The sequence below is a fragment of the Corvus kubaryi genome, unplaced genomic scaffold (genome assembly GCF_017639235.1).
Source record: "Corvus kubaryi isolate FWS band 111438036 unplaced genomic scaffold, C.kubaryi_AGA036_p1.0 37392, whole genome shotgun sequence".
Classification (NCBI taxonomy): domain Eukaryota; kingdom Metazoa; phylum Chordata; class Aves; order Passeriformes; family Corvidae; genus Corvus; species Corvus kubaryi.
Window position 1 is genome coordinate 3804260 of NW_024581131.1, and position 14117 is coordinate 3818376.

A 14117-nucleotide genomic window follows, 5' to 3' on the forward strand; every position below is an offset into this window, starting at 1 on the left:
CTATGTCTAGGAATTTACACACCATCAGAGCTGAAAGGCAGTAGATGGGCTGGGCAAGAGCTTTCCTGAAGATTTCAAGTGTGCTGGGGTGGGAAGGATTTCAGACACCAGCAGAGCCCAGGGGCTGACACCGCAGCCTGTGACTCAGTAGTTGCACAGATGCAGTTTTGCTCTGGATAAATGCAACTTGCATCTCTTCTTGCGTTTAGTCAGTGTTGCAAGGCTGACTCTTGTATTGCAAATCTGCCTGTTAGTGAGGATGGTGGTTCTTTTGATTCACCTTGCTGTGATCCTATGGAAATGCCGTGTTTCTACCAGCAGGCTAGTCTTCTCCCAAACACTAATTCCTGTAGATTACTGCAAGACGTTCTTGCCAAAACTGAGGGAAGATGAGACAACCTGTGTTACCAAATTGGCCTTGAGGCTTTTGTTAAATTTGAATGAATGGTAAAGTTTCATGTCTTGCTTCTCACCAGATACCAATTTTGGAGGCAGATATGGCATCATTTGGCATCAGGCATTAAATTTCCTATTATGTATCAAAATGAGTGCATTTCTGCTGGTTGCAAGTAGCCTCTGATTGAATCATTGCTTGAGACTGAGAGAAGTTTGACATTAAGCCAGCTGCTCATTTTTCAGGACACTCTAGGCACACCAGACAGATCCTCAGATTTATGTGCCTCCCATGGCTCCAGCAGAACTGGGCTGAGGCCATGGCTTGGCTACTGTATCCTTATTTGCTTGTGTCTTTTGGGTTTTTTAGGGCATGGATATTAGTGCTGACTTGTGCTCCATTGCAGGAGGAACTAAGCAAGTTTCGTGGCTTTTCCCTACAACCCTGATATAAAAGGAGTGTGATGACAAGGTTATCACTTAATTGATATTTATGAAGTTTCCACATCACTTGGTTGCATCTCTGGATTTGCACCTTCAATATAAAGGGCATAACCCTGGTAAGCAGCTGCACACTCATATGTGAGTGTGGTCTGCATTTGTTCATGCAGCCTGATTACAGCAGGGGTTTTGCAAGTGAAAGCCTTGGTGTATCAGTGTGAGTCCTGAGAGTGCATGGGTTAGTGTTTGTGCAGGTTAGTGTTTGCACCTGCCCATTCCACATCTGTTGAGACTGGCTGGGAAGATCCAATTTGTCTTTAGGTAAGTTGTGTGTGATACTGACTTATCCAGGTCACAGAATCTTGACACAAGAATAGATATTGGAAATAAAATCTGTGGCTCTGCTGTCATCCTTTGACCTTAACACCTTCCTGTCTCATAAGCATATCGATCCCATGATAACATGAGGAGGGCTGCTGCTTTTTTGTAAGGTACCAGAGCAGCACCTCTCTAAATACACATCTTTATTGGGATGCATTGCTATTTTTCCCTTCTGATTTTCTTTAATATCAGTATTTCACAAGCTTTCAAGCTGCAGGACATGATACACAGGTAGAGTAGAGCTTTTCATTCAGTTTCCTGATAGGCATAAGACAAGTTGAGCAGTGCCTCCTGGGCTTCCCAGCACAGCCCCACTTGCTTTTGCTGGTATTATTGCAGCCCCTTGTGAGGATTCACACAGTGAAAGTCTCTTGTGCAGAGCCACCAGCTTTCCCAGTCACTGGCAGCTGCCTTCCCCTCCTGTTTCAGCTCTTCCTTCCTGTTCTTTTTGCAAAAGCCTCACCTCTGGCAGGTGTGCAGCAGTCTGTTGTGTGAGCCAGAAAGGTGAGCTGCAAAAGTGCCTTTTGAATGCCTGAGGCGGTTTCACCCTTGGCATGTCTTTGGCAATGGCTGATAGGGCTGGTACAGCCTGTTGTGTGCCACCTGCCTTCTGGGCTACACTAATGGCTCTTTAGCTGTTCCTGCAAAGGGCTGTGGCAGCACCAGCTCCTGCAATGCCCTTCATTTAGACCCACATTATTCCCCACAGATTGTAGGTAAAAGGACATTTCTCTGCTGAAGAGGTTGGTTCTGGATGGAAGGGCCTCCCTTCCCTCACAAATGCCAATCCCTGGTGGCAAAGCAGCATGGGGCAGGGTAGAGCTTTGCCGAGTGCCCATTTTCCCTGGGTAGACATTCTTCCATGCATCCCCCCTGCCACAGCGAAATGACAGTGGCTGGGGCCCTCCAACAAGTACATAAATGTTGCAGTGGTTTGTGGGGTGCAAATAGGGCTGGAGATGGGAGATGCAGGCAAAAGATGGACTTCAGCCCTGGGAACAAAGCACTGTCTATGCAGATCCCTCTCTGCTATTACCTGGAGATTCAGCCTGCCCTTGGTGCTGGCAAGGAAAGAACTGACAGCACTCCCTGGGGTATTTTATTTTGGGTCTGCACCAGAGACTGGAGAGAGGCTCCAGTTTTGCCACACAGCTCTGGGGCAGATGTCAGTGGGTGGCACTTGTCTGTAGCAATGGGCATTGTACGGGGGTGCTGCTTTTTGCTCTGGCTCTGTGCCTTGCAGCTCGCCTGTTGGGCTCACCTAACACTGCTTCTTCCTGGGCAACAGAAGTCTGCACTCCTTTCACAGAAAAGTGTGATATAAATAATGATGAGTCTCCTGAGTCTCCTGGAAGCCCTCCCCAGGATAAGTTGTGCAGACTTTTCTGTAAGCTGTAGAATTTTTTTATCTGGATTCTAGTGTGACAGGCTAAATAATTGCCCCTTCCCATCCTGAGAGGAATTGCCTAGGACAGGTACCAACTGTGCATTTCAGGGTGCTGGCTGCCTGGCTTCTGAAATTCTCTGTGGCTTCGCAGCCTGCTCCTGATGTCCAGGGTAGCAGTAGGGATGTGGCTCCACCTGACCTCACTGAGGAAGGGTGTGTGCCCTTGCTGTGGCAGCACTGCAGCTCTGACAAGCAAAATGAAAAGACAGACCCATTGTGGTTCAGGTTTTTAAGCATTTGCAAGGGGTTCTTTTGTGAGTGTTACAGCAAAGGAAATGTTTGGAGAGGCTTGCTTTCTGCTACACAAAAGGGAAGATCTGGAATCTCAGGAGAGAAAAGCAGTCTTTGCTCTGAGATAAGATGCTGGCAGGCAAATACTATATTTTTGCTTTCATTTCTGAGAGCCATTGAGCTACCCTGAAAGCACTAGTCTCTGACAGCCCCTGCAGGCCTGAAGAGACTTTTGAACTCTTGACTAGTTGAACATTGTTAGTCCTTGGCAGTGGCATGTTATTGACCATACTCTCTGAAACTGCTGACAGCTATAGGATTGCTACAGATGCGGAGTCAGTCATTAGTACTGCAGGTCAAGAAGAGGTTTTTAAAATAGCCCTGCTTGTGGTCGTGTGCCAGTTTGGTAGACAGGACAGATGACTGGTAATGGAAAAAAGAAAAACCACCCCCCAAAACCAAACCCCAGCAAAAATACGTACTTCCAAGCTGAGTCTTGAGTTCAGGGTGAAATGTATTTGTCTGCAATTTTTTGTGAGTTAACATCAGCTAAAGAAAGGCTTCACCACCTTGAAGGCTTCCCTGCAGTCCCAGAAAGCCAAGGGCAGGTACCCCAGTGAGTTTGTAAGGTATTGGTGGGTGTAGCAGTATCTGACATCTTTGCCTGGCCTAATAGCAGTAGGTCCTGGGTAGTGCAGGAAGGTCCCAGAGACACTGTTGCATAGCTCATTAGCTGAGCTAACAGGATTTCGTCTTCTATTCTGTACAGGAGATAACTTTATGGATACTGTAACTTCCTTAACTGCTGGAGGGAACACCGTGGTCCAGTGTCTCAAGAGAGCTTTGCGCAGTCACGGTTTAAAAGGCAAGAAGTAGGAGTGGGCTTCTCTTGCAATACGTGGCACAAGCTGTGCCCTGGTGCAGTGGGGTGATTTCCTTGGCTCCAGAACCGCCTAAATCTACTTCAGGCTCCTGAGGGACTGTTCCCTACATTTCTAAAGCCTCCTGCAAGGAGTCTTTTGAGGGCGAGACCCCAGTTTCCCATTTGTGACTTTTTTACATACCGGGTGTCTGCAGATGCATATTTTTTATCTTACGGATGTAGCAGCAGAGAGCTGCAATGTCCGAGAGCTCCCAGGTCACAGCGGCTGCTGAGCCAGCCTGGCCTCATCAGCTGCCCTGTGAGTGTGGTCAGTGTGACTGCTCAGCACCCAGCGTGTTTTGCATTCTTCTCCCTTAAGCACCTGAAGACAAGACAGGGCTGCTGTTGTACTTACACTGCAAGAGTGGTGTCTGCAATCTCGTGTTGCCGGTGCTGTCACAGCACGAGGAGCCTCGTTCATGTGCTCCCCGGCTCTCCTGGCACAAACCACCCCATTTTTGATGCTCAGCTGGGTGGCTGTGCCGTGCCCTGCGGTGCCCGGGCGTGCTGCCTCGCTGTGGGGAGTCAAGCTGCCATTCCACCTGGGAGAGGCTGGCACAGGCAAACATTGCCCTGCTGCCAGGCATCTGCAGGGAAACTCGTGCTTCTCTCTGCATCTGCATCTGAGGGGAAGTCGCTCGTCTGGAAGGTTTTAACCTCGGTGCTGACAGCTTTTCATCCCCTCCATTGTTAAACTGGAGATTAGGTTGAGTGTTAATGTAAATGCTAGTTGGGTAGCATTTTGGCTTGGTGGTGAAAATAAGTTTTGTTGTGGTTCTTGTTCCTGCATGCAGCTGTGTCTGGAGCAGCCCAGGGCTGTGCACAGGGGCCCTTGTTAGATGCCAGTTTGATTGATCCTCACCCACTGCCTGCTCCTCTGTGCCTCCACCAAAGGGTGACTTTTCTGGTGCCAAGAATTTGTGCAGCAATATAGCTGAGTTCACAATCCAAGAACTGTGAGGGCCTGTGCCAGTTTTTTAATTGTATTTTTCTGGCAAATAGCCATTGCTTGGTCTTAAGAAAAAGAAGTCAGGTATTTCTAGCTCTCAACCCTGTGTTAGTCTGTTGTGGAGCAAAGCTTGGAAGTACAGCTGGACCTTATTTTGCTTAACTGAGGTGGGGAAGAGAGTACCCAGGCTGCTGGAGTAGAGGGAGGAATGACAAAACCCAACAAATCAGCCCTATTTTGCAGGAGTTGAAGAGACCCCGGGGGTGGAAGAGCTGCCTTGGACACTCATGTGTCTGAGCTGGGAGGAGAGAATGGTCCTTTTGCAGGCTGGAAGTATTCAGACAGAGTCCTGTTATTTTGGCTTGTGCTGAACAACAGAGGCTCCTGTCAGACAAAACCATGATTTTTTGACCCCTTGCAAACAGGTCTGACTGAACAGTTGAGCATGAGCTGAGTTTCACTGCATTACCCCTGTGGGAGAAACAGAGGCCTTGAGTTGTGCTGGGGAGTGCCAGAAGCTGCAATAAAGACCTGGCAAAACTCGTTGCATGGCATAAGCACGATGAAGATAGGATTATCAGCACACAAATTCTTCCAAAGGCAAATCATGTACCATCTTCTGGGTGATTTATTTGCTGTTTTACAAATCCATTTTAGATGTAGCCTCTACGATCTTGTCTCCACTTGTGGGGAGGAGGGTTCATCTATCACCCTGAATTTCCTGCAGCATGTGGAGCCTGTTCAGGAGCCATCTGCCTTGGATGCTTGGCCCTTGGCATCTCCAGCACGAACATAAACCCTCTTATTAATTGTGAAGATACATTGCACTAACACAGTATTTCAGGCAGGTTGACTGGCTGGTTCAGTAACTCTTCGCCACCCTTCATAACAAGCACTTATTTTCAGTATTTTATTGAGGAGCAACTTGGGACATGTACAAGCCAGTACCTTCCTTGACAAATGGCAATAGGCAATCGGTTGTCCCCCTGGAGCATGTTTGCTCCTGCAGGAGAGCAGAGCTGGAGAGGCTTGCAGAGAGCCACGTATTCTGGACATTGAGAAACAGGGGCCATGGGATTGCAGTGGCAGCAAACATGGCAACAAAGCCAAATAAATATTTATTGGCACACAGCTGGGGGTGAGAGCTATTGTCACAGTAGGGTAGAACCAAGGCAGGATCCATGATGCTGGATGCCAAAAGCCAGGAGGAGCAGCTCAGACACAAAATGGTGCAAGGCTGATGGGAGGGCTGGGTGGAGGATAACAGCCCAGCTTTTTTTGGCCAGCACACACAGTTGTGCTTGAGTGTTGCTCAGTGGAATAGCTGGGGTATTATTTTTACAGCACTTTTTCTGGAAAGCAGCATTTTGCAGCCTAGTGGGTGTGAGCCATATCCCCACAGCAGGTTGGCACACAGCTGGTGTCTGTATACTCATCTTCTGTGCAGGCTGATTTAGGGGACTTTGCAGAGAGAAGAGCATTAGTTGATACTCCACATTGTTTCCTGGGATCAGTGCCAGGCTTAGGAACAGTGAACTCTGTCCAACTTAAGCATTTTAATGCAACAAGCTTCTGATGTTCTTCTGTGCCTCAGGAGGAAGATGTCTCCCTCCCTGTGGCAGCTGGATTTGCTTTCCCACTTGTGACATAGATACAGACAATTGTCTCCAAAATGTTAAAGAAAATCAGGGCACTGTCTTATAAATGTCTCTGTGGATGGGGCTTATTCTGGAGTAGAGGAGCCAGGTGTAAATTTTGGCTTGGTTATGTACCTGCAGCAGTCAGCACAGGCTGTATGCAGCAGTATTTCAAACTGGAGCAGAATGAGTACAGACAAAACAAGAAGGGGTGCTGTAAACCTATGAACACCTAGGAAGGTGGATATCCAAGCCCTGAGCCTCCAGAGAGCTCCATGTGCCAGTACCATGTTCTGTTTGAAGATCACAGAATCACAGAATAGTTGAGATTGGAAGGGTCCTCTGGAGATCATCTGGCATCTTGGTGAGAGCCAAGACACAACTTCCTCCTAGTCTGCCCAAGTCTTGGAGGGTTTAATTGGATTTGGTTAGATACAGATAATTTAATAAATAATACTTCTACTGTAATTCTACAAATACAGAGATAGTGGCTTTACAGCAGTTTAAACTAACTTTAAAAGACTCTAAGTAACTTAGTAGTCATAGCAGTTAAGAAAAAGCCCTGAATTTTGCTCAGTTTAGAAATTCAAAACTTGGAAATACTGCCTTGTTATTGCACTCAAGATACTTTCTGTACTGCATTTCAGCACAGAGTAAATTAGCAGTGGCAGGAGAAAAGAATTGGGAAGAAAAATGCAATAGAATTTGTGACAAAATGGTGAAACCCAGCCTAAAGCCATGACAATCACACACATCAGCAAAAAGGATCTTGTCACCTCCATCAAGTGCTTCCTTTTCCAGCCCCATCTCACATTCTAACTCTGAGACACAGGGACAAAGGAAATGGGTGGTTTAATCCAATTTATCCACACAGCCAAGAAATAATGTTCCCTTCCCTGTGGTACAGGCCAATCCCGTCATGGATTATATGCTTGGCTTTCCTCAAGCCACAGCTTCCAGTCATGTTGGTACATGGTTTTCCAATACCAGTCTTGACTTGTCCTTCAGGTGGCAAATTGCCGCATCACCTCTTTCCAAGCCTCTGCCACATGACCAAATGGAGGACAATCTCCAGCCTCACCCTCTGGTTGCCTCAGTTTTTCTTGGAGGATTTTTCCAAAGTATTTCCAGTGCCACTCATGAGGCTCTCATCTTGGTCAGAGCCATAGAAGAGGCTCCAGTGAGCTGCAGCATTCAGTGATGGGCAAGGGCATGGCTGGGAATAACTCATGTGAAGTATACTTGGAGAAAAAAGTGTAAAGAAATAAAGTGTCAATGATTAGAGACCTGTAGCCCTTATAGAAGTATGAGGTCATTCTTACACGAGGGTTCTATATTTCTTATGCATGAAAAATTCCTCAATTATCATTAGGATGGAAATAATACAAACCATTATTCTAAAATAAAGCTTCTGGGCTTGCAAAATTCACATTCAGATAGTGAGAAAAGGTAATTTTAAGCTTACCAAGCAAATATAATAATTCTGCACAAGTGTGTACCTTAGCTTCAGTAAGGCAAGGTTCCTGGGGAAATGACAAGTGTAATTAAAACCATTAAAACCAAGCCTCATCATGTGTGCACACAGGGGAGGGCAAGCTGTGATGGTAATGGTAACTGCTCCTAGCAGATGTTTTTCTGTTAATATGAGGTATTAAATAAAGCTTCCCATGTTTATTAACCCAAATACCCTCCTGTATGCTTCTACGCACTCTCTCCCCTACAATACTTGATAGTTCGCAGGCAACCCCAGTACTGTGAGACTAGATGTGCTTCTATGACTTTTATTTCAAGTTCATTTCTTATTTGCTGCCAGAATTTTCCCAAGGAACGCAGACAAGGAGTAGTAAATGGTGATTAATTTAGACAGCCTAAGTAGAGGACTCATGACAGCTCCCCATGTAATACAAGAAAGTTAACGGCTTGCTGATGTCCTTTTGTTAGGGAATTGTGTAGCCTGGTTGTTTAATGGAGTGTTTAAAAATTGTGTTGGCAATAGCCTATGAATAATGTATGATGAAATACCTTACTGCCAAGAAACTGCTGATATGCTGGGGAAATTTCCATCAGATGTGAGAAAAATTTTGAAGGCACTGTCTTCTTGGGATGCCCTTTATTTATAGCCTCACTGCTTCAGAGATTGCATTCCCATTGTAAATACTGCATGTGAAGATGCCCTCCATTGCCTCTGCCTCTGTCTTCCAACTCCACCTGACTCTGTGTGCTTGTGCCCGTAAAAGCTCTGGAATTTTTATGAGATTATGACCTGAGCACTGTAAGCATGGAATGTTTCCTGTGCAATCTCCACCTGTTCTAGGTATCTGCATCAAGGCACCCTGCATCAAAGGAAGATGGACTCTGGTCATGGCAATGTCCCATGATGCAGGAAGCAAAAAAAGGATCAAGTTGTTTGGGAAAAAACCAAAAGACCGGTTTGGACTTCACAGTGTGAAATCACTTTGGATGCCAATAAATTTTCCCGTGTCCTCCTCCACGGAGGCAGGAGGCCTCTGTGGGCTCTGGCCATGAGTAGTGGGAAGTCATTGTGATATGAAGCAAATAAATCTTGCTTGACCAAAGAAATGAGAGGACTGAGAGTGAACCCCTGCTTGCAGGGGAGCTCTGGGGGTTGCACTGCCTTAGGTGCAAGAGGAAACAGGCCGCCTGTAAGACGCCAGGACACAGCTCAGGCAGGCATGGAAACAGTTACAGTCTTTTCCTTTGCTCCTTGTTTTGGCCCTCAGCTCTTCTCCAGGGAGCAAATAAAATCATAGCTTTGTTTCTCACGTGGCATTTTCCCCACCTGCACTGAAATGCAGAAATGTGAGGAGGGCAAGTGAACACAATACGTATCACTGTGCAGAGTAGGCTCAGCTGAGTGTTTGTCAAGAGCAGACCCAGCTTGTGGAGTCTGTAGCTCTGTGCCCTGCCCCTGCTTCGTGGCTTTGTTATGAGTAGCCAAGTGCTTGTGCTGCTTTTTTGTGTCTGTATTTACACAGTAGAGCCCTGAGTCAAAACATTTCCTGCAATATGGGTACTGTATTATTAGTGTAATGCTAGAACAAAGCCACATGTGGTTGATGTTGGTATTAGTCAGCCGAGGAAGTTACATCCTCACCTGGGAGGTTGATGTGTTGGGTTTTGAAGCTCGTGATGCCAACAGCAAGCCCCAGGCATGAGGCTACAGGGCAGGAGAAAGAATGGGTTAGGAGAGAGGTTGTATCCTCAGGGTGATCTGCAGCCGGCTAAGCAGGTGGATTTGTGAAAATGGGAGAGAAGATTTGTGCCTTTGCTGGCTTGTTTGCTACTGGGGTATATCTGGGCATGCAGTATTTCCACAGCTCCAGGAAAGGTGTATAAAAAGGGTTAGTCTAAACACATGATAGGTGACACGGAGCACCGGAGCAGTTTGACTGATGGCCTAAATATTTTCAGTGGAACAAATAAAGAGAAAAGGTATCTAAAACTTCTTCCAAATCCACCATCTAAAGCCCATCCTGCCAACCAAGAAGTGTTTTTAGCAGAGAGAGTCACAAAGGTCTAGGCAGAGGATCATGGTCAAGCTCAACCAGCATTTCTTGGGGTAGGAACACTGCCAGCTGACAGTATATGGAAGAGCAACTTTCAAAAGGAAGGAGACAGTTCTGTTATGAAGTTTATTCCACTGATGCTTCTGATGATCCTATTAATTTATCTTTTTTCAATGTTTGTTTTCTTTAGGTGAAGAGCGAAGGCCCCAAACTGGTCCCCTTCTTTAAAGCCACTTGTGTCTATTTTGTCCTCTGGCTGCCAACTTCCAGCCCCTCCTGGTTCAGTGCCCTCATTAAATGTCTGCCCATCTTTTGCCTGTGGGTTTTCCTTCTGGCTCATGGAATTAACTTCTTAGTGTCACACCGGAGTGCCAGCCGCATCCTAGCGGGACTCATATTCTCGGCAGTAGGAGACGCCTTTCTCATCTGGCAGGAGCAAGGCTACTTCATTCATGGTGAGTACAGTGTCAGTCCTAAGGGGATGCCATGGAGCCCAGCTGTTACCCTCTTTATTTAGTAATGAGTTGCTGGGCCACATGTTTTGTTTATTCATGTACAGCTTAAGCCCCGGGCGCTGGGAAGCACTCACCCCTTGACTAAAATCCATCATGGTTAGAGGAATCACATAATGGATGAGTCTTTCTCTTGAGCTTCTCTTGAGGTTAGAGAGGAAATTGGGTCAGGTTTGGTTTCCTGGCATGTGTCACAGCATCTGGGCTGGCTGGAGTTGAGAAGGTGGCATGGCAGAATCCCTGGGGAAGAGAAGGAAATGCTCATGTCACTTGTCTGCTCCCATGAAGCTACCAGAAGTATTTACCTCCTATCTCTCTGCAGGGAGATCTGTCAGCCCTTTGCTGTAAGGATTGGGAATGGGACACCTTGTGCAAAGGTCCTCAGTGGAGAACAGGTGGAGAGGACATTTATGTTTTGATAGACAAGCCCATAGCCTAAGGGAGGCATTAAGTGGATGACAGAAATCAAAGCAGAAGAAATCTTGTCCTACTTGCATGTTCATCAGTGTGAATTATGCAGCCTGTTGTACAAGACATGTCTGTTTTGCAAAACATTTAAATGATGGTCAGTCAAGGACAAACCTTACCACAGTGGTCTGTTTTCTCTACAGAAAGATCCACATCTCTCAGAGCAAAACGAGCTTGGTTTATTTTGCTAGTTTGCAGACTGGAACATAATGATTCAGATTAATCATTTAAAGCCACGTTGAACCTGCCTGCAGCAATGCTCTCCCTGGCCTTGGACTGTCACAAGAAATCAGCAGCAGTTGAGTCCTTCACTGAACTGACTGGTGGGGTTCCTAAAGTTAATTTAACCAGCACAGGGATCTCACATAACACCCACCATGAACTGACTGCTGTGACTGTCCCACTGGAAAATGTGATGAGACGAGGGACTTTTTCTGACTTGTGCTGTTGTCAGCTCTGAAAGTCAAAGGCTTATTTTTTCCCCTCTCTCCTGAGGTTAGTATTTAGTTTTATTCTGGGATTCCCACAAGCTCTTTCTTTATGAGAAGGAAGTGTGTGCAGTGCCAGATATGAAAGGCCAAATGCTCTGAATGTGGTTTTAATTCTTCCCAAAGGCTTATCCCCATCCCATTAAAAGTTTATGTAAAAATGTTTACTGATTTTGCTGGGGTTTGGATTAGACACTGAGGATTGGACCTATCTGGCTGAACCTCAGCCACGTTGCTGAGGAGCACCAGCTTTCTCAAGGTGCCATCCCTTTTGTGCTGAGTGCTGACATTCCCACTGATGGGCCTCCTCCCAACAGGAGTACCTGGCTCAGTTGCCTCAGACCAACTGGTTTTGCCTCCTGGAGTTGCTCCTTAAGCTATGGCTTGGAAAACATTCAAGGCCCAGATCTCCCCATGACCATTTTCATATATGGACTGTTCTGCGCTTCTCCATTCCTGTGTAGCTGATATATCTCAAAGTTCCATCTCCAGTTTACTGCTAGAGGAAGGTTAACCAGTCACAGCAATTCAGCATCTGTTTGATGTGTTTTAATCTGCAAATGAGTCAGATTTTCAACCCTAACCTCACAACTGAGAAGTTTTGCTTTGTGGGTTTAGACACATTTTTTCTTCCTAAGGAGAAGAGAAGCTCTGTTGGAGCATTTTGAAAAAATCAGCCCACTGAGCTACTGCCTTCTGTAGGGAAGTGTTAAAATTTGTATTTCAGATATAAGCAGATAAAGTGCACTGCTCCACTTCATCCTTCACCTTGCCTGCAAAATGTATTTTCTCCTATTTAAAACTCATCAGGTTGCTGTTGCTGACAACTGACAATATTTTTGACGTTGTCAGTTGTGAGAATTTGAAGTTTCAGGAGAGAAGAGGAAATACTAGATAAAAATGTACATTCTGTTCAATTTCTGCAGTTTTTGGACTGAAAAGGGTTGGAAACTGGGCTCATTTGAAAAGCTTTTGAGACAATGAGTTTATAAAAGGACGTTTGTTCATTACTTTATAGGGAAGCGAGAGCCTGGGAACCTACTCCTGGCACACTTGACTTTTTTTCATTTTTGCTGTTTCAGTCCATTAATAACATGCTATTTCCTGACTAGTGTCTTACTGCATGTAGAAGATACTTTACAGTGTTAATATCCACCTCCTTTGATAGCAGGCACTTAGAAACAATTTATGCATTTGGTGAAGAAGGCAGGGACTAGCAAAAAGGCCTTATTGCCAGCCTGAGGAAACCCAGGGGAAGAAAAGTGGACAGAGAGAAGGGCTGATCTCCGTGATGTGGTTGAGAGGACCAAGCTAAAGTCTGAGAAATGCAAGAGAAACGCACCCCCTTCCCCGTGCAGCCATCACAGATTTCCCAGGTCCTGTCTTGATTTGTGGGTGTTGAATGAGTAAACCTGGGAGCTGACTCCCTTTTTTGTGACCAGCCTCACCACATATCATGAAACTCCTCCTGCCTTTGCAGGTTTTGTTTGCCTGCTGCATCCTGTCCTCTCCTCCTCCTCCTCCTCGCTGCCAGATGCCTGCATGAAGGATAACACATTCTTCAGTTCCCTGTTGCAGAATGCTCCATATAATGCCATTGAAGGAAAAAACATTCCTTAGTGCTAGGGTGACATACCTTTCCTATCCTTACCACCTCCCTGGGCTCTAACCTATCCCGCACTATAACCCTATAAAAAGCTCTTGTCCTAAATCCCTTCTCAGTTTCTTCAGTGCTGTGCCCATGAAGTGCAATAGCTCTGTGAAACATCAGCTTCTCGTTGCCCTCTTTTGTGCTTCTCTTCTTTCCCCTTCACGCTGTCCATTTTCTCCAGCCTCACCCTGCAAAACAGATCCCCACCAGCCCCCTCCCTCCTGTGGATTTCCTTTGCATCCCACCATGGCTGAGCTCTCAGTGGGTGTCTGGTCTGGTCCTCCCCAAAGGCAGGGAGACACTTCCACTTCCTTGAGCTGCCTCAACACAAGAGCAGTTGGATGAAACAACGTCTTCCAGCTGCAGGTTTTTGTGACTGCCCTTTACACCAGTGCATCATGTGTTAAAAGTGAGCAAGTGTACTGCTGAAGGACTCAGCTTCCCAGATCCTTTTCTCCATTTCATGGTTTTGAGCTGCATGAAAACTTCCAGCTCCTCTAATAACCCTGCCAGGATAAAGCTGGAGAGCCTGCAGCTGCACCATGTGTGGGTCTGGGAACCAGAAGACCCAAGGAGCTGAGCTCTGTTTGTGGCCCATTATCTACAGTTGTCATGACAGCTTGGAGGCAGCAGCTGTACCAACACATTGGGACATATTTTTGTCAAATGGATTAGTGGCAAGTGCATAATATATGGGCAGCACCTTCCAACACCCACATCTGGCATTTCTCAGGGGTGTTGCACTTCAAAGGGAAGCCAGCATTTTATTTTCCCTGTTTGATTCCTGGTAAGGTTCATCTGAATCTTGCAAATAGCCATAAAATTGTTGGCAGATCACATTGGTGCGGTCTCTGAAATATGCCAGCTGCTTCTTTCCAGCTTAGATTTCTCCCAGCTATGGGCAGAGATGGAGTAGAAGCCAGATTTAGTCCTTGAGTGCCTTTGGGTTTGTGGCTAAATACGGGCAGGCTTTGTGTCTGGGTTTGGAGGCATTAGTGTCTTTTGTCATGTTTTGTTCCTACACTGCTCTGATTCCAGTCTTCCTGTTCCACTCATGACCTATGAGCAAA

General features: G+C 46.2%; 1 protein-coding gene and 1 long non-coding RNA gene across 2 annotated transcripts in view; one reads left to right on the top strand and one right to left on the bottom strand.

The window, feature by feature from the left end:
• TMEM86A (transmembrane protein 86A) overlaps positions 1 to 14117 on the top strand; it is a 26541-nt gene that overhangs the window by 6401 nt on the left and 6023 nt on the right. Inside the window, exon 3 of the mRNA XM_042038632.1 lies at positions 10119 to 10383. Within this exon, the coding sequence (XP_041894566.1) occupies positions 10119 to 10383 (265 nt within the window). The remainder of the gene's footprint in view (positions 1 to 10118; positions 10384 to 14117) is intronic.
• The window catches only part of LOC121669552, a 22088-nt gene continuing 18220 nt past the window's right edge, over positions 10250 to 14117 (bottom strand). The window contains exon 2 of the long non-coding RNA XR_006017797.1: positions 10250 to 10680. This is a non-coding gene — a long non-coding RNA (uncharacterized LOC121669552). The remainder of the gene's footprint in view (positions 10681 to 14117) is intronic.